This window comes from Heloderma suspectum, chromosome 1, assembly GCF_057233095.1.
Source record: "Heloderma suspectum isolate Gila_16-S chromosome 1, 16-S_ref, whole genome shotgun sequence".
In the NCBI taxonomy this organism is placed as follows: domain Eukaryota; kingdom Metazoa; phylum Chordata; class Lepidosauria; order Squamata; family Helodermatidae; genus Heloderma; species Heloderma suspectum.
In genome coordinates, this window is record NC_139458.1 from 258,689,880 (window position 1) to 258,712,624 (window position 22,745).

The 22,745-nt window shown below is 44.4% G+C and overlaps 1 protein-coding gene across 4 annotated transcripts; it reads right to left on the reverse strand.

The window, feature by feature from the left end:
• Window positions 1-3,038: 3,038 nt before the first annotated feature.
• Window positions 3,039-22,408, reverse strand: GZF1 (GDNF inducible zinc finger protein 1). Of its 4 annotated transcripts, none has more exons than XM_084825398.1 (7): window positions 22,282-22,392; window positions 21,492-21,576; window positions 17,876-19,242; window positions 14,518-14,612; window positions 9,960-10,127; window positions 7,983-8,140; window positions 3,039-6,475 (listed from the first exon to the last, which is right to left on the reverse strand). In XM_084825398.1, the coding sequence occupies exons 2-7, from the start codon at window positions 21,534-21,536 to the stop codon at window positions 6,116-6,118; spliced, it is 2,193 nt and encodes a 730-aa protein (XP_084681524.1). In that variant the 5' UTR covers window positions 21,537-21,576; window positions 22,282-22,392; the 3' UTR covers window positions 3,039-6,115. The 4 variants fall into 4 exon arrangements, with proteins under 4 accessions (XP_084681524.1, XP_084681532.1, XP_084681538.1 ...); XM_084825421.1 differs by having other exon boundaries at window positions 6,384-6,475; window positions 8,027-8,140; XM_084825406.1 differs by lacking the exon at window positions 21,492-21,576 and having other exon boundaries at window positions 22,282-22,408.
• Between the last annotated feature and the right edge of the window lie 337 nt (window positions 22,409-22,745).

Sequence of the window (22,745 nt, forward strand, 5' to 3'; positions counted from 1 at the left end):
GTACACAAAATCTAGCTCTTACTGCTCTCCCTACTCCGTCCTGCTCTTACGAGCCCAGAGCTGGGGACTAACCATGCCACCTAAAAGTTGGTAGGGTATGGGGCAGGGAGGCAGTTTTCTGGGAACTGACCTCGGAGCCCTGGCTCTGAGCCCGGGTCCCAGAAAATGAAAAATCCTATGGCCATCTAGCCGCTGTCTAGCGGCCATAGGATTACGCCCTAAAGAACATTCCTGCTCTGTCCATATGCATAGAACCGCCAGCCATCAGGAACTCCAGTTCTATTGTCACTCTTCAGGTGGCAGCCAAGCTCAATTGGGAGTTTACACAATGTTTCCCAACCCTGTCCTTAAGTACACCATTTGCATGGTGAGCCATTGTTGGCCCCCGCCCCAATATGCAGTAATCCAGCTTTCCCCAACATGGTGCCCTCCAGATGTTTTGGACTTCAACTCCCATCAGCCCCAGCCTGCATGACCAATGGTGAGGCATAATGGGAGTTGTAGTCAAAACCATTGGGAGAGCACCATGTGAGAGAAGGCTGCAGTAATCTGTACGGGATCAAGACTGTCATTGTCAACATTAACAGATGGTTGGTGCAAGTAACTTTGCCATGCCAATCACTTGTTTGGCATGGGGGCGGGGGAAGCACTGGGAGGACTGTAGCCCAGTGGTTGTCCTTGTCTAAGCTGGCCACAGCAGCCATTTGACGGCTGCACACACAGCCTGCTTCTGCATGCAGGGAATCTGTGGATCAGACTGGCGTTTAAGATCATCGTTCCCAGTAGCAGCTTCATGTGACTTGCTTCAGAAATCCCTCAAATAAAAATCCACTGTACTGCTGAAATAGTCACAAGACACTCCCCAGTGTTAGGGAGATCTTTTCAATGTACCTGTATTCGATCACAGACAGACCTACAATCATAGTGTGCTATTATGTGCTGGTATCGTAGTATGCAGGAATCTGTGGAAATGTATAGTGGATGTGTACTTCTAGATCCATTCATTGCCAACGCTGTAAAGGCAACAATGGGCTGCTTGTTTTGTGACACGACACATGGAAGTAGCAAACCTTTGTTGACTCTCCTGCATCTGCACTTGTCTTAATAGTCAAAAAATACTACACTCTTATAACAGATGTGAAGACCGCAACCACCAGCCGGTCTGGGTTTGTTTGGTCCTTAACTGAATGGGCTGTGGCTGGATCTGGGGAGGTTTTCAGCTTTTTGTGTTCACTGTTTTATCATGAAAATTGTCATTAAAGAGTGTGTTGCCCACTGGAAAGACCAAGTGTGTTTTTATTTACTATAGTATTTTTTCCTCCCCTAGCGGAGCCCGTTGTCAGGTACAGCCAGCTTACAGAAAACAGGACGGAGCTGCCCTTATGTGTCCCAGTTTCATAATTGTATACCAGAGGCTTCCTTGAGCTGGAAGATGCTTCCTAATATTGCTTCAAGTCTTCTACTATTTATGTAGCCAAAACTGTGCCAGCAGCATACAAGAGAGCTAGCGGCAGACTTGCAAGCTTTGCAGATCTTTAGGAGACGCTGAAACAGCCTGATAAGAACTCAATGGCACAGAATGTTCAGACGCACAAGGAGGGGGAACTGGTGGGAGGGGGAATGGAATGAAGTGGCTGGAAACTGAGGCGGCAGAAGAGAGACAGAGATATAGAAAGGGTAGGAAGATCCCTCCTTGGCTGGAGAGGCCACTTCCTGGTTCACATGGAGGAGTTATTCTTGAGCATCCTCAGCAACACAGCAGTCAGCTGCTAAAGTGTAGTAACAAGCTTGCTCTATGCTGGTCAGCTTTCAGTTCACCATAACTGTAAAGCAAAAAGGGGGTGCCCCGTTTCTTGCTGTATCAATATATATCAATTCTGTCACTGGAAGTATCTGGAGCTATTCCTATTTCTTCCATCTTTAACCTAAGAAGGAAAGCTTTACCTCTCCACTAGAAAAGAATTTTTAAAATAATTTTAAATCTTGGCAGCAGCGCCACAGCAGTCAGACATGTCTGTAAAATGTACAGTAAGATCCAGAAAACCCTTGGAAAGGGAAAACTACAACTGTGACTGTGGTGTGTTCCACTTTATTACTGTTCACAAATGAGCAGTAATAAACAGTAACAAATGAACTGCGTCCAAAGACTTGTTTTTTTGTTCAACTTTTCTATTGCATTTTAAACGTTTTGACCTAAATTGTACACCAGGCTGACAGATTATATTTTATACTCACTGAAAAACTGCTGATATCACAGTATACAGTACAGTACATTAGATCATCTGCTACATAAATAGCAGTGAAGGTACGTTTATATAGAGAGAATACTACCCTGGGAACATACAGACTAGAATAAACTTTTGCTATGTTACTCCCATTTTATGCAGATTATCACAGTTGTGTAAAATACTTATCACTGGCAGATAAGGCAATAGCTTCTACATCTCTCCCCACACTACTGTTAGCCTGGAGTAAAATGGAGACGGTCCTTTTCTGTAAAACTGCAATTGTTACATATTTTAACAGAAATGTGTGCTCAAATCCTGCCCAAACATTGCCTAAAAACCAGAAACTGTACTCTCTTTTCCCTTCACAATTATAGTGAACCGAAAGCTGACCAACGTCAAGCTGGCTTGGTACTGTAATACTTTAGGAGCTAACTATTCCATTCCATAACACAAACAAAAGTTAGGTCTGGTAATTTAAAGTGCCATATAAATGCTTGCAGCAGATTTAAAACATGTTTGGATAGATGTCTTAAAGAACTTGCAGGGCTGGCTACAAACTTTAAGATCACTCTCTAACCCTTAAGCCAGCCTTACCCAACCTGGTGTCTTCCAGATGTTTTGGATTTCAACTCCTCAGCCCCAACCATTGTAGTCAATGGTCAGGTATGCTGGGAGCTTTTGTTCGGAACATCTGGAGGACACCAGGTTGAGTAAAGCTGCCTTAAGCTAATATATTGAATATAGAAATATAAGAAGTGTGATGTTTTCAGATAAACTGTTTTCTCCAAGCAAGTCACTTACAACAAGAAGGATGGAACTATGTAACTTTTTTAATGGGGCTTATCAATTCATACAAGTTAACCCACTTCACATCTTCATAGAGTACAAAATAAAAAATCCTTATCTATAGGTACTAACATAAGGATTTAAATATTTACTACAATTTTTTGCAATTGGTCATTAAAATTCAATAGCCAAAAAGGAGCACATGGCTTACAAAATAAATATGTAAATATAACCTCTTGGGAGTATTTCTAAGAAGATTCCCCTTAAGTGGATTAAACGAACAAGAAGTAGATGGCAAAAGCTCTTCCTATGGGGTTTACCCCCCAAACCCTGATACATAGCTGGACTGATCTTTTATTGCATTTCCTTTCGGTAAATAAAACATCAGGGCAGTATCTTAAGGTAAGTGTTGTGCTGCATCAAAGTTGGCTTTGACGCAGCACTATTTCACTACTCCCCCCCACTCTCTCATATGTTATTGTCATGAATGGGTGCAGGGCCAATTGTACAAGTTAGCCAGAGCAGGAAAAGGCACCCACCATGACATAAAAGGTTCTATTAAACTCATGCTTAGTCATTGCAACCATCTCTTCAAAGGAACAAAGCATCAAAACACATGCATTAAAAACTGGGTGACATCCATCTTCATATGAGCAGATGTCTGCTTGTGCAATGGGACTTTTGTTTCCTCCCCCCATGCTTCTCCAAATCTGCTCTGGAGGGTCCCCCAACTCTTTGGAGCGGATTTGAGGGGTGTGTGGGGAGCTGCAGTGGGGAGGAGGAACTGTTCTGCCAGCCATGTCTGTTCTTTTGACAGGTAGACACCACTGGATACAACCCAATGAAATCACAGCATTAAAGAAAAAGCACTGTTATAGTAACTCCTCAGTGTGGCAAAAGGCAGAAAGGAGTAACTTAAAGCAGTATACTTGTATTTGAAAGGTAGTATTTAACATTCTCATTATGTTTTATAAAACTCTCCTATAACAACACTTTCTAAACTAAAACACACTGAATTTAAAGAGATGCATCTCTTTCTCAATAGGAAGTGTAGCTGAAGTCAGATCCTATGAGCTGTTATGAGCAATACTTCATTTTGAGAGGTGTCAGATGATATATTCATATATTAGGATCACTCTCAAGAGTTACTATACTAGTAAATTCAAGTACTGTTGGAAGTCAATCAATGTTGGACTTAAATACATATTTAATTTGGCACTTTTTTCCTGAATCTAAAAATAAAAAGGCACAATATTGATGCATTTCTATCAGGAACAAAGTAAATCTTCACCTCTGTGACCCCTACAAGGAGGAAAACAACACATTTTAAAAGCAACTTGTATTTCGTCAAATTTTGGCAGCTGCTTTGCCTTGGTTTATACTACTTGGTCTTGTTTTCCAGCTATTAGCATTAAAGCTTCACTGAATTAACATTTCATGCACACATTTTGTAAAACCTTTAAAAGTTTAAGTTGGATATCTAAACAATGTTACCTATCAAATGAATGTCGGTCAATACTTAGAATGTCAATTCTGGCTGTAACTTGAATCCTCCAATAGATTGTGTAGCCTTTGGTATAAACATTAGCGAATACAAAAGAACAAGAATATTTACCCAGATAATTTCAGGCCATTGCCAGAAACCAGAATTAAGAATATTTAATCAGCTCCAACACAAAATGTTAATAAAACTCATCAGGTGGGGAGATGAGAGGAGAATCACAGTAAATTACTTCCAGTAAGATGTACAGTCTTATTTGAGAAAACCATGTTCAGTATTTTGGAGCAATCTGTTCTAGAAGGCTGCCAAGGAAATTTTTAAAGTTACAGAATGCTCTGTCCTTTGGCCAAATACACAACAACCACAGGGGGGCACTGGGAGCAACAGAGGTTGGGAAGAATATTAAGGCCCTTTGGGGAATGAACCATATAGAAGTGCAGCACCTTGTGACTAAACACTCTGTGCAAGGAATGTATGGAAGAGAGGGAATACCTATGATGGAGGCATGTGGATATGGGGAACTTATAGCACAAAGTATGCAGACAAAACAGTAGGGATGGGGAGGCCAAGGACAACAGGCTTGCAGAATGCCAGTACTTAGAAGGAAGGCTCAGTCACAGAAAAAAGCTTGTGAAACTCTTCCACAAATTCTGACCAGAATTCAGTAACATTACACTGAAATCTACTTCAAACTGCTTAGAACACTCAAATCTGACGGAGTGCAGATTGATCATATGAGCTCCAATGTAGCTCCATCATTTTTACAAACTTGGGGCGATATCCAATGTCGCATGAGGGGACCTCTGCTCACAAAACGGGACTTTCCCTTCTCCCCCTGCAGCCCATTCGAAATCTGCTCCAGATGGTCCCTCAACTCACAGCAGTTGGGGGGGGGGTGCTGCTGGGGGAGCTGAATGGGTAGGAGGGGAGAATCTGTTCCCCTGGTGGATCTATATACAGTTAGATTCAACCCCTGGCTTTGCAAACATTTCCCAAAGTAACTGTTCTGCTGTTCAGAAGAGCAGCGTCAGACATTTCCTATGATCTGTTTAATAACAGGATTGCTTTTTCCTCACTTTTTTTTGTGTAAACAACCACCCTACATTAAAATTATGTTAGGTGCTGGGCCCAGGGAGAGACTATGCTATAATATTTTATATTGTTTTGCATATAATGTGCAATTCAGTGTTGATTAAGAGTTAAAAAAAAGAACAGCGGAATTACGCTCCTTTCAAAAGGGACCACTGAAAAGTATCTATAGCCAAATAATTCATTATGCCCAGGGAAAGGAAGAGAAAAATTTGGATTAAAACAGTGGTGAATCTTCACTTCTCTTAAATTGACTGCACAATCTGAAACCTACTTTAAATCACACAGACAAAAAAAAAAATGAGAGAGTAGTTTTCTCTTCAAGAAATGGGATGAGAACTGTATTCTTCAGTCAAGAGACCTTCATAAATGTTGGCTGGGGGGGAATAGAGGACATTGAAAACACCCACTATAAACATTCATTATTCTTTTGCAGTCCATGGATGTTGGCAGAGTTTACAATATTCAACGGATTATCACTGGGATGGAATTTTCTTCATAACCAATGATGCTAGTCCATATTCACCAGGGTGTGAAGGGGTGGCTGAAGGGAGTCTGTCTGGGTGTGCAGCACTGTGAGGTCATGCAAAGTTGTAGCTATGGGGACTTCTTGGGACCCTGCTGTGCCCCCAGATTTGCAGTCTGTTACTGGCGGGGATTCATTTTCATGCAGAGCAGTCATGCTTCCCTGGACAGGAGTCAGACTTTGATAGTGTCTGTTTTCAGAGAACGATAGCAGCTTCTCTGATATTTTGGAATGAGCTACATCATATTCTTCATCAGGAAGCTCTGTCTTATGATCCTCATCATTCTTAGAGGCTCCTTCGACAACTACAAGAAATGACTTCCAGGGTGTGTTTTTATCGTGAATCTGGAGGGTGGAAACCATGCAAAATTCACTACTGGCACTCACTATATTTACAGCACATCCACTGCTCTGAATGTTGATTCCTAAGCTGCTGTCTAATCAAACAGATCCAACTAGGCAACACTGCACAGAGCTCTAAATTGGGGATTACCATTCAGATAGGCAGCCAGCATAGCTACTTTCCCTGCATCCCCCAACAAGTTTAGGAGGATAATCAGAAAGAGGACACATTGCAACCCATTTTTGGTCTTCTATGGATTAATAGTACCCTTGAGAGATTTATATTCAGCCAAAAGGGGTCTAGCTCCAACAGCTTGCTCTTACATAGCTTAAATCCCACTGATAAAAATAATGGCTGGAGCAATTAAAATATTAAAATAATCCGTTCCAAGCTGCGGGGGGAGGGGAAGAGTCAAAACCATTACAAACTCAAAAACAGAACCAAGTCAAACAAGCTTTTTTACTCATTATTTATGGATAAATTATTTTCACCATTTAATCAAGGAGCTGTTTTTCCTTTAAAAAAATAGCTTTGGGGATCTCAGTTTGCGAAATTTAGGGTATACAACTTTACGCATCACATCTCCATGGTAAGATTACTATAGAAAACTGACACGTGGGTGGGGAAGGCACTTACTAAAGCACCACAAAAACTAATAAGGAGGTAATGGTGTTGGGATGGGCACGTTTGGGGAGGCCATCACCCCTCTTCCAAAATGGCCCACAGTGAACCAAGGTCTAAATTGCCATGGCATTCATGAAATCCCTGTTTTGGTAGCAGTCTCTAACCATGTACCCAACAATTCAATAACATGGAGCTTCTTAAATACAGGAAACTGGAAAGAGCCACGGTTAGGATTAGCTAAGGGCACAGTCCTATGGGGATAGCTGGCTGCCTCCAAACTTGGAAGCAACCAACTATCCAATGCAGGGTGGGGGAAGCGTGGAGGGGATCTCCTCTGTGCTCCGGCCACCCTCCATTTGCGGCTAGATGGCCAATTTTGGCTGTCTAGCTGGGACGCCTCAGAGCACAGGAGGGGAGGCACATAGGAAGTGTTGTAATGGTGTTTTCGCCATTCCCTCCCCTCTCCCAGAACACCCCCCTTTCCCCTACTCCTTGCTGCTCTTACGAGCCTGGAGCTGGGGATGAACCATGTCACCTACAAGGTGGTGGGGTAAGGGGCAGGGAGGCGGTTTTCCGGGAACTGACCTTGGAGCCCTGGCTCTGAGCCCGGGTCCCAGAAAACAAAAAATCCTATGGCCATCTAGCCACTGTCTAGCGGCCATAGGATTGCACCCTAAAGAACATTCCTGCCCTGTCCATATGCATAGAACTGCCAGCCATCAGGAATTCCAATTCTATTGTCACTCTTCAGGTGGCAGCCAAGCTCAACTGGGAGTTTACACAATGTTTCCCAACCCTGTCCTTAAATACACCGTTTACATATACTTCTAGGAAGTATGAAATGAAATAGTTCTCCACAGGAGAAGTGCCTACTCCCTTCCTTACCGAGGTGTGTCGCCGAAGAGTAGATTTGTCAGTAAATGTCCTACCGCAAGCATTGCACATGAATGGTTTCTCCCCCGTGTGAATCCGATGGTGGCGCTGCAGGGCATTGAGCTGGGTGAACTGTTTGCCACACTGATCACAACAATAGGGACGCTCACCTGTAACCCAGAGCACATAATTACTATTGCTTTTTGGCTGCACTCAAAAGGGTGCCTTCTTGCAGAAGTTTTAGATTACTAATTTGATGGCAACAAAGCATCAGAAGACACCACTAAAGAACATCTTCAAGATATTCAGCTTTGTACTTGCAATCAAATATACCTTAAGATCCAAAAAAAGTACAGTAATCTTGAAGTATAATCAGAATCTCAGCTGATATGAATCATGCCACTGATTTCTATGGAGCATTGCCAACTTAACACAGGACTAGGACGATCTTTATGAAAGAATTGATGATCAATTATACTTTTTCCCTGAAGACATTATGCATTTGTGAAGTGCCTAACCCCCCGCCCCCCCAGATATGACAAATTAAAGGACCTGTCCAACTGGCTAAAAACCTAAGTTTTAAAAAATAGGTCTTTTTTAAAAAGAGGGAGAGAATCAATTGAACAAGCAACAGCTGGTAAATAATAAAATAGGTAACAGCAATAAGGGGAAAAAAGCATGACTGGAAGATATGGGGTTTAGGAATGCAAGAACAGAGGAGGAGATAGGGACAAATCAGAGATGAAACTTAAGCAAGAGCTACAGAATGAATACATCTGAAGGGAAGTAAAATAATCTTAAGTTGAAAGCCAAGAAAAAAAGGTAGCCAAGGATGCGATATCACTGAGACACATGATCATATTTGCACCCAGGAAAAGGAATGAGGGAAGCAGAAGCAGAATACAAACAAAAGGCTTGAGCTGGGAATAGGAAAGACAAACTAAAAGAGCACCACAGTGGAAGAAAACAGCCCAGGGGAGGAACTACCAGTTTTAGAACAGCTGAAAGTACACTTTCAAGATTCAAAGACAACAGAAAGAAATATTTTTTTAATTAGCAATCATTCAACCAATACCATTAGCAACATGAAAAATACCTTTCAATCATTTTCTTGTTCATTCCTACAACCCTATTCCATGTCCTAAGGGTGATCGCATTTCTCCCATTGGCACAATCTGATACTGAGAGATCCAGTACTGCCTCAGCATGTCCCTGAGCTGGGATTTTAAACCACAGGTCCAAGATCGAGATGTAAGCAACTGGCCACGGAGGTTTCTCAAGTATAAATGACAGCTCTCATAAACATGGAATGAACCTGAGGCACTTGGGGAGAAGCTGAAGCTGGCATATGCAGGATTTGAACAATGTTATTTAGTAGATTTTAAATACCAATTTCTCGCTGGAGGCTAAAGAGCTGGGGATAGTGGCATCTGTATGTGGACAAGGTTAAAGCAGGATGATTCCCACAGGTTGGGGACTTGGCGATCAGACCCATTAAAACTTGCAAGTGATTAAAGGCTCTAGTATGATAGGACTAGAGCAGATTAGTCTTCTGCATAGGGAATACATAACGAGTGGAAACCAAAAAGGCAGAGTAACTGAGGAGGAAAACAGCAGGTCACCTGACAAGAGAGAGCTTAGAGGCTAGATAAATGTCCAAGGTTATAAACAGGGGAAAACGTCAGCAACGTCACTTGATGATGAGGCAGCTGACAAAAATCAAGGCTGAGGCCTGCAGAAACAGTCATTGAGAAGCACTGTGTTTTACCAGAGATTTGTTCAAGCTTATAATCCTGTCTCTCTAAGTCAGCTTTTGCCACATATTTTGTAATACCACCAACAGAATGACCAGGGAAACTAAATATTTGAAGGATTTTAAACACTTAGGTTTCTAAGCAATAAGTATAGACATTGAGAACAGCTCCTCTCCAGTTCCTATAAAAAGTTTAGAGCCAGACTCCACCCCAAATATGACCTTTTGCTTCTTACCTGTATGAACTTTAATGTGCTGATACAGTGAATTCCTCTGTGCAAATGTTCGGAAGCAAACTTCACATTTAAATGGCTTGGACCCAGTGTGGATGCGATTATGGTGTTTCAGATACTCCTTAGAGGCAAAACTCTTCCCACACGTTTCACACATGAAAGGTCGTTCCCCTATGTCACACAGGAATCGAAGAAAAATGAAAAGTTATTTTGACCCACTGATGGTTTTACCCTCTGAGCTGCTGATCCAGAAATAGCTAAGAATAGAGGGGAGGGAAGAGGTTGCAGCAACCACTACACCAGTGCACGGCCACAGACTTTGCTGCCAATAAGCTATTCCAGAGCCCACTCATGATTTGATGGAGTTTCACAACACCATTGTGCAGCATAGAACTGGACCAAGGGCTCTGTGTCAGAGGTGCTGTCAACTCATCTACACAGCCTCCTCAAGACACTTTGACCACTACAGTGTCAGTACTACATAACCAAAGCTCTACAGGGCTAGTACTTAATGACATCCACAAAATGAATGCCATGAAGAGGCAGCTTAGCAGAATAGGCTTGCCCCAACAACTTCACACAACAAATGATGGTAGTTAGAATAGTACAATTCTTTCTGCGTATATTTATAGGACTGAGAAGGAAGTTACTTATCTTGCCCTGGACAGATGCATCTGGTTTACCCCTAATATAATACCTACTAATGCAGTAAACACCATGTCAGTTTACTTTGCACCCACTGAACAAGCCATTGATAGCTGGCCCGATCACCCTGATATTGCTATGGATAAATGCTCAATATCAGAGCCTTAAAATCACAAGACAGGCTTAGATTTCACAGCATGTGGTAATAACCTACATTTCAAACTCTTAAAATAAAATTTGCTTCCTGAAAAGAGAAAGCTGAGTTCCTCAGGATTCCAACAGTAGGAGTGTGTTTGGGGTGGGGAGTGGAACTGCTGAGGCCTGCTTTCCTGCAGCTTCCCCCACCAGTTTGACATCAGCCTAACACCTGCTGACCAACTGCTCCTTCTTCCCCAGGTACAAAAGGGAGGGGCTGGCTGAGGCAGCGCCTCTGCCTCGAGTCGCATCAAAGAGCACACACCAGACCCACCCTATCGCTTTCTGGGGATGCTTATGACCAGTTCATAGCAGCAACTAGCAATAACTAAAAGAAGCGGAGGGCAGCAGCTTGAAGAACGAGAACAAATACAGGTCTTCATCTGCCCCTTTTTAGCTGTTGCTCTCTCATTTATATTGTTTTATATTATTTTACACCTTTGTATTTTTAATATGTACTGGGGTAACTCGGAGGGGCAAGTGGGTGCCCCCATAATGGTAGTCATGGGTAGGGGGAAGTATGGTATTGGGAAATTAACAGGCCAGTTGAGGAGAAGAGGGGGTAAACACCTTATGGGTATCCCCTCTTCTGGTTCTTCCCCCAACAAGATCGTTCTTGACAGCTCTACCAGCTTCCCCTCAGGTATGTTGGTGCTGCTGCTGAAAGCCAGGTCAGTCCAAAACAAAATCTCCCTCATCCATGATTTCATTGTGGGTGGGGGGGCCAACCTGGTATGTATTATTGAGACTTAGGTGGGTGAACTGGGAGGGGTTATTTTTTCCCAGCTGTGCCCTCCTGGGTACTCAGTGCAGCACCATCACCACCTCCTTCCCTTTCAGTCCTCCAGCTGGCTCTGGCATGTATCCCAGGGGACTCTGTGGCAGACACCATCTTGTCTGCCCGTCCGTCCCTCTCCTGCTCTGATCATGACCCCGTTTTCATTCCCTGGCTTTTAAAAAATATTTTTTGTGCCCTGACATTTGCACAAATGGGGACAGAATATTTTTTTTAATAATTTCTTTGGCCCAAAGTATTTGTGCAAATGACTTTGTAATTTTTAAATTATTATTATTTGTCAGCCTTTTGCAGTTGAAAACTTGCAGCTGTCAAGAATATATATAGCCTTGTCTTGGCTATTGCTTTGCACGTTTCAGCTGTCAAAGGGAATGAACTGAAGTATAAACATACAAGGTAATTGACAAGACTGCATTTAGGCAACTTTGACAGCCATTGACAGATGGGGAAAAGAGGTCAAGATCGCCCTCTTAGCAAGGTGATCCCCAGGGTTTTAAATGCTGAGCTGGCAGTTGTGGGTGCCATGCTTCCATTCCACATTTCCCTGAGTCTCCAGCAAGACTTTTTGAGATGTAGAGTCCATCCCCTTTTGGCAGCTCCCATTTGGAGCAGTTACTGTGAATCACAACCTACAATGAGTTGGCTCTGCCAGGTTTGGATGACATGCCAACCCACCATGGTTTAAACAACACCAAGAACAAGCCATGGGTTGTCAGGCTGGCTTCTTGGAGAAAAACAAGCCACCTTGCGGGAAGTATTCCGGGTTCAGATAGGGATGGCAGAGAATTCCGCTGCGGACTCAAACGAGGCCGGATTCCAGAGAATCCGACCTCCAGATTCCGCAGCGGAACGGCATCACTTACCTCCAGCTCTAGAGGATTTCGTGCAGAGCGTAGGGATGTACGGAAGTCACTTACCTTTTCAAAGGGTGACATTCGCGGTTGGGGGGAGGCACTCCATCCCTCCCCCCAAAATTCTCTCCAGCCGGCTCCGCTCTGCGGAGATTCCACGGAGCCACCGGCCAGGGCCGCCTGCAGCCAGACATCCGGCCACTGGGCAGCCTGCAGGGACGCAAATGGCGGCGGCCATAGCCGCCGCCATTTGCATCCCTGTATTTTGCCGTGATAGGCTACATAAATATTTACGTAGCCTATCACGGCAAAAAAAAAACCAGCGGACGCAAATGGCAGCGGCTACAGTGGCCGCCATTTGCGTTCCCTTTTTTCCCCCGCCGTTTTAGCCTACGTAAATATTTACGTAGGCTAAAATGGCAAAAAAAAGGAAACGCAAATGGCGGCCGCCATAGCCGCCGCCATTTGCGTCCGCTGTTTTGTTTTTTGCCATGATAGGCTACGTACGTAATTACGTAAGTACGTACGCAAATGGCATCCCTGCGTTAGCCGTGATAGACTACATAATTATTTACGTAGCCTATCACAGCTATAATGAGGAAGCGAATGGCAGCCACAGACACGGCCGCCATTCGCAAGTCAGCGCGGACGGCAGCAGGTAAGTGCTCCGTTTCGCGCGCCTTTCGTGGGGTGGGGGGTGGGGGCTTAGTTCCACCATGGATTTCGGGGGGCCAAATGCACTGGCATTCGGCCTCACCGAGATCCGTGGCAGAATTCTCTGACATCCCTAGCGGAGTGGCTCTCTGGAAGGCAATATGCTAATGGCAGCTGCCATTAGTCTATCGCTGGGACAAATACAGACAAATCCCTGCCGATTGCGTCTCCCGCCTCTGCATTTCTCAATCGGAGGGAGAAGAGGGTAAAATGCCTCCCTGCAATGAAGGGAGAGACACATCTGATCCCCCACCCCACCAAGCTCAGAAGCAACGTCCTCTTAGCAACGTTTCAGAGCACCCTGTTACGTTTTCAGAGCACCCTGTTACGTTCCAAGGAGCTTACTCGAGGGTTGCAGACTTACAGGGTGATCTTATGTCTACTCAGAAGTAAGTCCCATTAAGTGCAATGTGGCTTACTCCCAAGTAACTAAGTGCCCAGGATTGGGACTTGGAGAAAAATGCTACAGCAGAAGTTAAACTACAGGAGGGGGAAGGTTGGTAAGAGAGCATGTGTAAAGGCAGTCAGTTGTGATCCTGTATTTAAAAAAATTAAAACGGAAGCAGAAAACCCCATTTTAAAATCAGGATTGTAGGCTGGTGGCAGATGCATATTTTTTTACTTCAGTCAGTGGAGGGAAATGTGCTCTGTGACTGGATACTGGTTTTGTGGATCTCACCTTTAATCACATGAAAGTATGAGGATCCCTTTTTTGATTTGATGTACCCTTGTTTTATCCAGTACCTCCCAACACATTGGCATCCTGGGTGAATGGGGGAGTCTTCTTTTTCAGCCAAGCAGGAGAAAGCTTTCAAAGTTTGGATTTCACTGGCACAATCCTATGCATGTTTCGACAGAAAAAAAGTCCTACAACTCATGGCTGCCTGGGGAATGCTGGGAGTTGTAGGACTTTTTAAAAATGCATAGGATTGTGCCATGCAATTCATCTGGCAGAGCTTGGCATCTTTTCAGATATTTTTTTAAAGCAGTTGCTTTAGGCACTGCTTGGGTGGGAAAGCAGTCACTTCAAATCCGAAGACAATTTGCTTTCAATGGGATTTCCCACCCTCCTTGAAAAGAGGCAGACTCAGGCAAACCTCCAAAACAGCAAACCAGAAAACGATCGGATTCAATACATTTTCTCAAATCACTGCAGATTACGGAGTGAAAGATCCCTAACAAGCTACGAAAAAGAAACAGAATGGATTTCATAACATTCGTACATCACTAGGTTCAGATGCCATGACAACCCACTGTGGCTTGTTTCAAACGACAACCCACGATAGGTTGTCCTGTCGCGTGAACGCAGTCACTGAGTAAAAACAAGCTGGAGTGTAAAAAAGCAAGACAACGCTCATACCTGTGTGGCACCTTTTATGATATATAAGCATGTGATTCTGCGTGAATCTTGCTCCACAATCATTACAAACAAAAGGCTTTTCACCAGTGTGTATTCTGAAATGAGAAAATAATACAAATTAAGACAAGTATAGCACTTGCTCTTCCTTTTCACTAAGCCGTAACTAGAGAGCATGACTCTACTATAGCAACTGGGGTTATTCTTGTGACTGCCAATCCATGGGATCCCTCCACTCCCAATAGCTCCAGAAGCTGAATGCAGCCCCAAATGAAGTGCTACTTGTGTGTGAAGTTCCCAATCCAACACGTGATGCACACACAGATGTCTTCTTCTACATGTACATTGCTCCAGATGGATGGGAGGACCAAGTAACAATTCAAATTAACAAGACATTCTGAATAAGAATCAGTTAATAAGAGCCAAGGCTGTATGATAAAGATACAAATTATTCCGAGCAAGAAACATACTCCTAAACTGTCAAGACGTACATGAACTAATAACAAATTTAGCCTCAACAATGATAATCTCCCCCTGCCTGGTCTCATTCTCTTGGGCCAAAACAGCAACAGTGATCTAAACTAGCCTATAATAGCAGAACAAAAAAACTGGTCACAAATTAGTTGCTTTAATCAGAACCACAATTCAAATGCTTTAATTTTTTTGTTTTGTGTAAAGCAGCCAGCAAATTTAGAACAAGAATAGTAATGTGGTTCCAGTGAACTGTTTTTTTCCCCCCCTGTAGGGGAAAAATCCAACAAGGTTTTACAGATTACCCATGTTTTGGCTTTCAAAAATGAAGAAAAAATGTTTTGCTTGTGGAAGCCATGGAACAATAACATTTTGGATTTATTCTCTCAAATTAAAAACACACACACCACTACATTTAAAATTAATCACAAACTGGGCTCTTACCTGCACGTCCCGTTTCTTCTCCTGGGACCAAACACTGCTCTACTATGGTGGATATCCCTGGCTCAAGAAGCAAGAGGCAGACTTCTTTAGTATATGAAATAGGTGGCCTAGGGATCATCCTCCCTCTAGAAGTCCAGACAGTCTTCCAAAGCACACCACTAGAATTATTATTATTACTGAATGAGGCTAATCATCAAGGAGCTGAATGCCCCTTCTCCTTCCTAAAATGTGATTTCATCCCAAGCATCTGAACTAAGTAATGAACACAGGGCATCCAGGTGCTTCATAACGCTTATCTGTGTTTTATATGAACTTTGCCTCATTTCCTAGAGCTAGTTCAAGCCTATCTTATCCCAGGAGAAGAGAAATGACTCACAGGGAAGGACCCAGCTTCTCATTCACCCTGTGTGTTTCACGTGCTGCTCCACAGCAGGCAGTGCTAAAACTGTGAAAACAGGGTGAACACCTTCTCTGAAGGAACATTTTCACACTAATAAGAAATCTGTTGCTCTTGAAGTTGCAAAGGTAGATCTGCCTTATCCTAGTATTCTCTGTAACTCTGGCTCTGAAAGCAGGGAACACAAGGCCATGCTGTAGCGTTTAATAATAGGCAGAAAACCAGGCAGCCGCTGTGCACACATCCCAGGAAGCCACGACTTGAAAAACCTCGCAGGCAGAGGCACTGCTGATGGAATGAACAGGAACCCATTCTAGCAAGGAGCCAACAGCTGTGTTCAGATGTCATGCTAAACCACGACGTAGTGAGACCTGTATGAGCCTAGCTCCTCCTGGGCTTGGGTGCTCCCCACCCATCCTCTCTCCAGCTGCAGCTGCTGTAGATTCCCTAGCTCTGCTTTTCAGACCACACCACCACACAGCATTCTAAATGTGGTTGTATCATAATGGCACGTCCTATTTGCTGTTGTATTTTCAGTCCCTTTCTTAGTAATGCCCAGGACTAAACCTGCATTCTTTTTGGCTGCCTAAGGATATTGAATTGAACTATCCACTGTGACATCAAACGCTCTAGTGGTTATAGTCAAATTAGACACCAAACGTGAAGTTAGGATTTCTTTCTGTACCAATGGAAGTGTGTCTTAAAATGAAGTTTTGTCATCTACCATTTTCTTGCCCAGTCAACCAATTGAGACATGAGTAGACTCTAGTTAATTTGACCCTGCTATTCTCCCATTCACACTACCAAAATAACAATGCTCTATTAGTTATTTATAGCCTAGTATTCTCCCCCCACACACACTTTTGATTTTACAATGGAACGCAATTCACTGATATCCAAGGACATTCCCAAGAGTCTTGACATCAAATACAATATTAACATGTTACTGCATTTAAAGTAAGAATGGGAATGCCACTGAATTTTGAGTAGAGCCTCTCTTCTCTTGGTGGCCTTTGCCAAGATGGCACTATGATGCAAGCATATTTCACACTGAAGGGATTGCCCACATCATACCAGGGAACTCAGCATGTCACTTCTGACACTATTATTTCATTTAGCAGTTTAGTAAGCTTTAACAACAGTGTCTTGCCTTTGTCTCTTGAGGGAGCAGGAATCACACCATTAATAGGGCAGTAGCCACTAATCTCTAGGTCCTACGCATAGCATTGTAATCACATTCTAGAGGTAACCGTACAGGTCTATAGAAACAGAGCTAGACCTACTGCAGGAAGCATTCAACTAGTTAAGAGATCAACATTTCCAAATCTGGAGCAGTCTGGCCCACACTTTACAGAGCCAATACAACTTTACAAGACCAAACTTCTAATGTCCTCTCCACAAATATGAAGTGTGGAGGATGAATAATGTAACCAAGTCCAAGTAAGACACTGATGCTATAAACCTCTGGGAGCATTCCAGGAGATATTCAGGTCATTCTTCAACCAAGTAACATGAACTAGTTTTCAGGCCTGCTACAATTTAGCTCTACAAAAGTAACAGGAAGTTATTCTCAGCCAATATCTGTTCTCAAAGCACACCATCTTCTACTGAATTTGTAGGATGCCTACATTTGGTATCTTTCCTGAGGGCTCTTATCGATCACAATGTGTTTTACCCAAACCAGATGGCAAAATCAGACTGTCATCAGACGGTTTGAAGCCTTCTTCGACATTTAACTACATTTCTAGAACTCTAAATACCAGTGTGTTAAAATCAGGACTCTAACCATACAAATTCTTTCACAAAGGCTTATGAGTTTTATGCCAAACCCTTTTAGGGTAACTTATGAGAGGTTTGAGCCTATATTGTGAGTGTGATCATGAGCGCATCAGCCTCTTTCTTCAAAAGCAAAGAATCCATATTATTGAGAATTTCAGAAGAGAATCTCCGACCCTACTTAGCTTATTTGACCGCTGGCAAACTGCCCTGGGGGACTTTACCTTTTTGCCCAGAGATTTAGCTAATAAGGCCAGTTAAGTCTGTTCATACCTCATGTGTGTTTTAAGTGCCGAAGGCTGAGAAAACTTAGCCTCACACTCTGTGCACCCATAAGGCTTGTCGCCTGTGTGTGTCCTTTCATGAAGCCTCAAGGCCGTTTTGGAGCTCAAACCCTTTCCACATTGTAGGCAGTGATGACGTTCCCCACCACCCTCATGAACCTGCAGAATGTGCCGCTTGACGTCCTTCTTCCTCTTGAACTTCTTACCACAGAGCTCACATGGGAAGTGGCGCTCGCTGCTGTGGACGTGGCGTTGGTGGCTTTTGAGGTTGCACCGGTTGGCAAAAGTCTGGCCGCAGGTTTCACAACGGTAAATAATTTCGGCTGCAATCCCGTGGCTGTGCTTTATGTGTTTCAGAAAACTCTTCTCGTACAGGAATTCTCGTTCACAAGTGCTACATGTAAAGTTGCCACCACGGTTCTTTTTATCCTCCTCCAATTTATTCAAGTTTTCTTCCAGTTCACTCATGCCATCACACCCTTTGTGTTCAGGCTTCACACTGTTCGCCACTTGTTCTTTCTCCTCCTCCTCAACCCTGCCTTCCTCAGGCATGCTGTGGTCTTTGGAGAGCCGGCTCTCTTCCGCAACGGCCTCAGCATACTTTTGTTGTTCTCGCAGGCGCCTCGTGTACTTTTTCTTGGGTATTTCCACAAAGACTTTCCGGCCAGCCAGTCGTCCGCTGGCCCTCCGGATTTTGGCACAGGGCGTCTTCAGAGCTTCTTTCTTCTTGTCTAATTTCTCCTTTAATTTAGCAGTGGGAGCTTCAAGACCATCTCCATCTGTGGGCCTTTCGAAGGGAGAATTTGCAAAATAGTCCACATTGTCAGCTTGTGTTTCAATGATTGCCTTTGGCTCAAGTAAACTGCTTGGTTGGGCCCCGCTGTCCTCTTCTGCATCCTGTGACTCAGAAAAATTCTGCAACTCCAACAACACTGATTCAAGCATCTGCTTCTTTAGCTGAAAACAGGTTTCTGACAAGTCCAAGCACTTGAGCTTCTCAGCTATTTCCAGCATACGCTGCACCCGATCTTCTTCTATCTCCACCCTGGCAGTATAGACAAACTCAAGAAAAGATGCAAAGTCAGCTACCTGGATTTCGTTCAATAATATGTTTGTCCTTGGTCCATCCATGGCCTTTTCATTAAGGAACACCTCTTTAAAAAACTTGCTTGTTGCTGCCAGCACAGCTTTGTGAGCAACGAACTCTGCCCTGACACCTTGGTATTCCACACTCACAGTCACATCACAAAGGTGGCCTAGGAGACGCAGCTGGTGCATTTCATTCAGAAGGTTGATGGGTGAAGATTTCGATTCCAAAACAACTGCATTATTTTCCATCTTCTTCCTTTCTAAAAACTGTGAACGACATCACCACATGTTAATTGTATGTCAGGGGAATGATATCAAGGACCAAAAGATTATTGCTCCACTTACCAATTTTAATATTGAAATAATCCTACACTGTAAAGTACACAAAACTCTCTCTATTACTGTTTGCCAAACTATGTGGCCCCCGCATTTTACTTTAATAGCAGCAGTTTACAGACCTTGTCTTAGTAGGCAGCCATTTAGTTGTTAACTGCAACTGACCCAGCACCCACAAGTCCTCTGACATGCACAGAGAACTTGTGGGGGAGGGAGGTTTATTTATTTTCCATATTTATAGGCCGCCCTTTAGCAAAGTTCACAGGGAGGCTTACAGAACAAAAAACAAACAAGCACCAATAAAAAGAACATTATAATAAATTGTGATGCAGCATTAAAACAAACTCCAAATTAAGATCAAAAATAGAAAGTGAAGAGAATAAAACCTAAGAGCTACAACTAATTAAAAAACTACTACAAGATGTGAAAGGCCTGGGAAAATTAGTTTGTCACCTCACGTTGTAGAGAAAAAGTAGGTGCCAGCTGCGCCTCCTTGGAGAGGGCACTCCACAATCAGGGTACCACAATTGGAAAGGCCCTTGCACTCATAGTCATCCACCACACCTCATCTGGCAGGGGCAGCCAAAGAGGGGCATCCAAGGATGAACTCAGGGGCTGGGTAGATACATGTGGGAAGAGGACTGGCCTCCCACCTTGCATTGGAATTGAGAAAAGCAGAAACCATGAGATTCACACTTACTTCCTACTGCTTCTGCTTCCCCAAGGTTCAGAGCAGAGGGAAGGAGGGAATTCCCCTCCCAAGTATGATGCATGCACCAGAGGGCTTGGATCTATCTCACACTCTGGCACAGACACCCTTCCCCCATGAATGGAAAACAAAAAATGTGTGGGTAGACATAACATTACTAGTTTACTGGACACCTAAAGTAAGATATGTGGCTCATTAGTTCCGATCATTATTTGAATCAGAGATCTCACCACCACTTTGGTGGCAGTGTGTGTGTGTGTGTGTGCGATTGTCTCCTTGGTTCACAGTTCCGCAGACTTCAAATTCCTTGCCACTCTCTTCCGTTCCTGCCAGCAACACGCAACCATCTGTCCCTAAGTTCTGGATAAGGATGCCTTTTCCAGATTTTCCTTCATACTTCTCAACCCTTTCAGATCTCTGCTTCACAGGTGACTGCTTATTCCAGGAGTGAGCAACTTGTGGCCCTCCAGATGTTTTAGCTTACAACTCCCATCTGCCCTAGCCAGCACAGCCAATGGTGAGGGATGATGGGAGTTGTAGGCCAAAACATCTGGAAGGCCATAAGTTGCCCATCCCAGCTTAATCCATCCCCGCAACAATGACCTTTGAACCTCTTCTCAGTAAGCTTCTTAGGCCTCTTTCCCACCTTGCTCATGCCAGCAGCCCCCAGTCTCTAAGCCCAACATAGAACTTTCCTCCAGCCCCATTTCCTTTTGTGAACTGCTTTCCCTCAGTACTTTGCTTTTTACCCATACTTCCTCCAGTTGCCTGTTTCTAAGTCTTCTGCCTATTCTGTTCCCCTTCCTTCAGCCACCTTACCTGTAAGCTCTTGTTTCCTTAACTTCCCGTACCTCAAGGATCTTCTTTTCACTGAAGCCCTCAAATTCTGTCTGCCCACACGGCATCTCCTATCTGCAAACTCTGTGTAAAAATTGTGTGGCCAAACTAGCCTCTCACATCTGTCACCGAAACTACACTATGTATGAATAGCTCTGCTGAAAGATGAGCTTCATTGGGCTCTTGCTGCCCCCAAATGTCACCTGGCAGCACAGCTATTCTACTGGCTCTGTGGAGAGACCAGCTGCACTTGGCGCTCTCTCTCCCTGAACTGTTTCCAGTCCAGCTGGTCATTATAAGAATTACTATGGAACTTGAAGAACTGGTACCCATGTTTGTTTTCGTCTTCCCCTCGCATCCCTTTTTCCCTTTTGTCACATCTTTTAGACTGTAAGCCTACAGGCAGCAACTGTCTTGATCTTATGCAAGCTGCTCGGCGAGCCTTTTCAGCTAAAATGCGGGCAAAACTGTTTTAAATGAATAAGTGCTGCTACCTAAGCAGTTAGAATGTTCCTGAACTTTTTTTTTTTTTTTGCAGGGTGGATTTAAGTCAGGAATATTTAAACCATGATTTAAATCAGCAAGAAAGGTTGTGTGTGTGTGTGTGTAAAAAGCTGCTGCAGCTGTGACCCACCTGCAGCCTCCTGCAAAAAACCATCAGGAAGGGAAAGAGACACATCACCCCTTCATTCCTCCATTCACATTTGTGAGTGTAGCTCCTGCAGAGGAAGGGAGCATATCATAGCCTGCTTCCATGCAACTGAACATTGATTCTTTGCCCCTTGCATGGAAGCAGAGGAAGGGAGCATATCATAGCCTGCTTCCATGCAACTGAACATAGATTCTTTCACCCGACATCTTTCACCCTTCACCCGACTTCCTCTGCTTTTGTCTGTTGCCTCCAGCTATGCACATTTCACATTGTAAGTGCCTAGGGGCAGGGAGCTGTCCTTCAGCACAGGGTCTGCTGGCTAGGGAATATTGGGAGTTGTAGGGCCTTTTTTTAGATTAAACATGCATAGGGTTGAGCCCTTACTTTCTTTTAAAGCACCATGCCCATTGACGGAGCTGCATAAATAAATACCACTGTTACTGGGGCCCGGGGCAGCCCGTCTCAACAGCTGCAAAGACAGAAGGACTTCTTGACGTCACAGCGACACCACCAGTGCCTTGCAGGAGGGATCGGCCCTTCTCTTCCCCACTCAGTTTCACACCGCAGTCTCCCCGCGGCGACATTACGGAGCGGAGCAGAGCCCCCCCCGCCCCGCGACGAAAGCAGGAGCGCCGCGCCTCCTCCTGCCCACCCGCCGAGAAAGAGCCCTGCCTCTCTTCCCCTCCCCGCGGATACAAAGGAGGGAAGGGGAGTCCCGCTTACCCTCCCACCCCGGGGCGCTGCGAGCCCACCGTGCCCGCTTCTCACTCACCGGGCAGCCCCACATCCGGGCAGCCCTACAGCCTCAGGGCAGGAAGGCTCGCGCGACTCTCCCACATCCGGCAACGGCTACACCGCCGCCCCTTCCAGCCTCATGACGTCCGACGCGTCACTGTGACGACAGTTGCTAGGAGGAGGTGGTGAAGGCGGAAGAAAGGCGCGAGAGCAGCGGAGTTGAGTGGGGCGGGGCAGAGCGTGGGGCAAGGCCTTATCAGCACTTCCGCCACTCAATTCGAACTGGCTCTTCCACGGTGACCGACGGAGAGGGGGCTTTCATCATAGAGGTGCCAAGGTCTAGAACGACGCCCCAATCAGCATTTACTAGAGAATCGTAGCCCCTCCCCCTGGGTGGCTTTGAATGAATACCGGAAATTTAGGTTGCGTCTTGCGACTCCGGCCCCTTTCTATGGGAAGAATCGACTGACACTTCTCTGAAGCGACGCTATCTCACCCCCC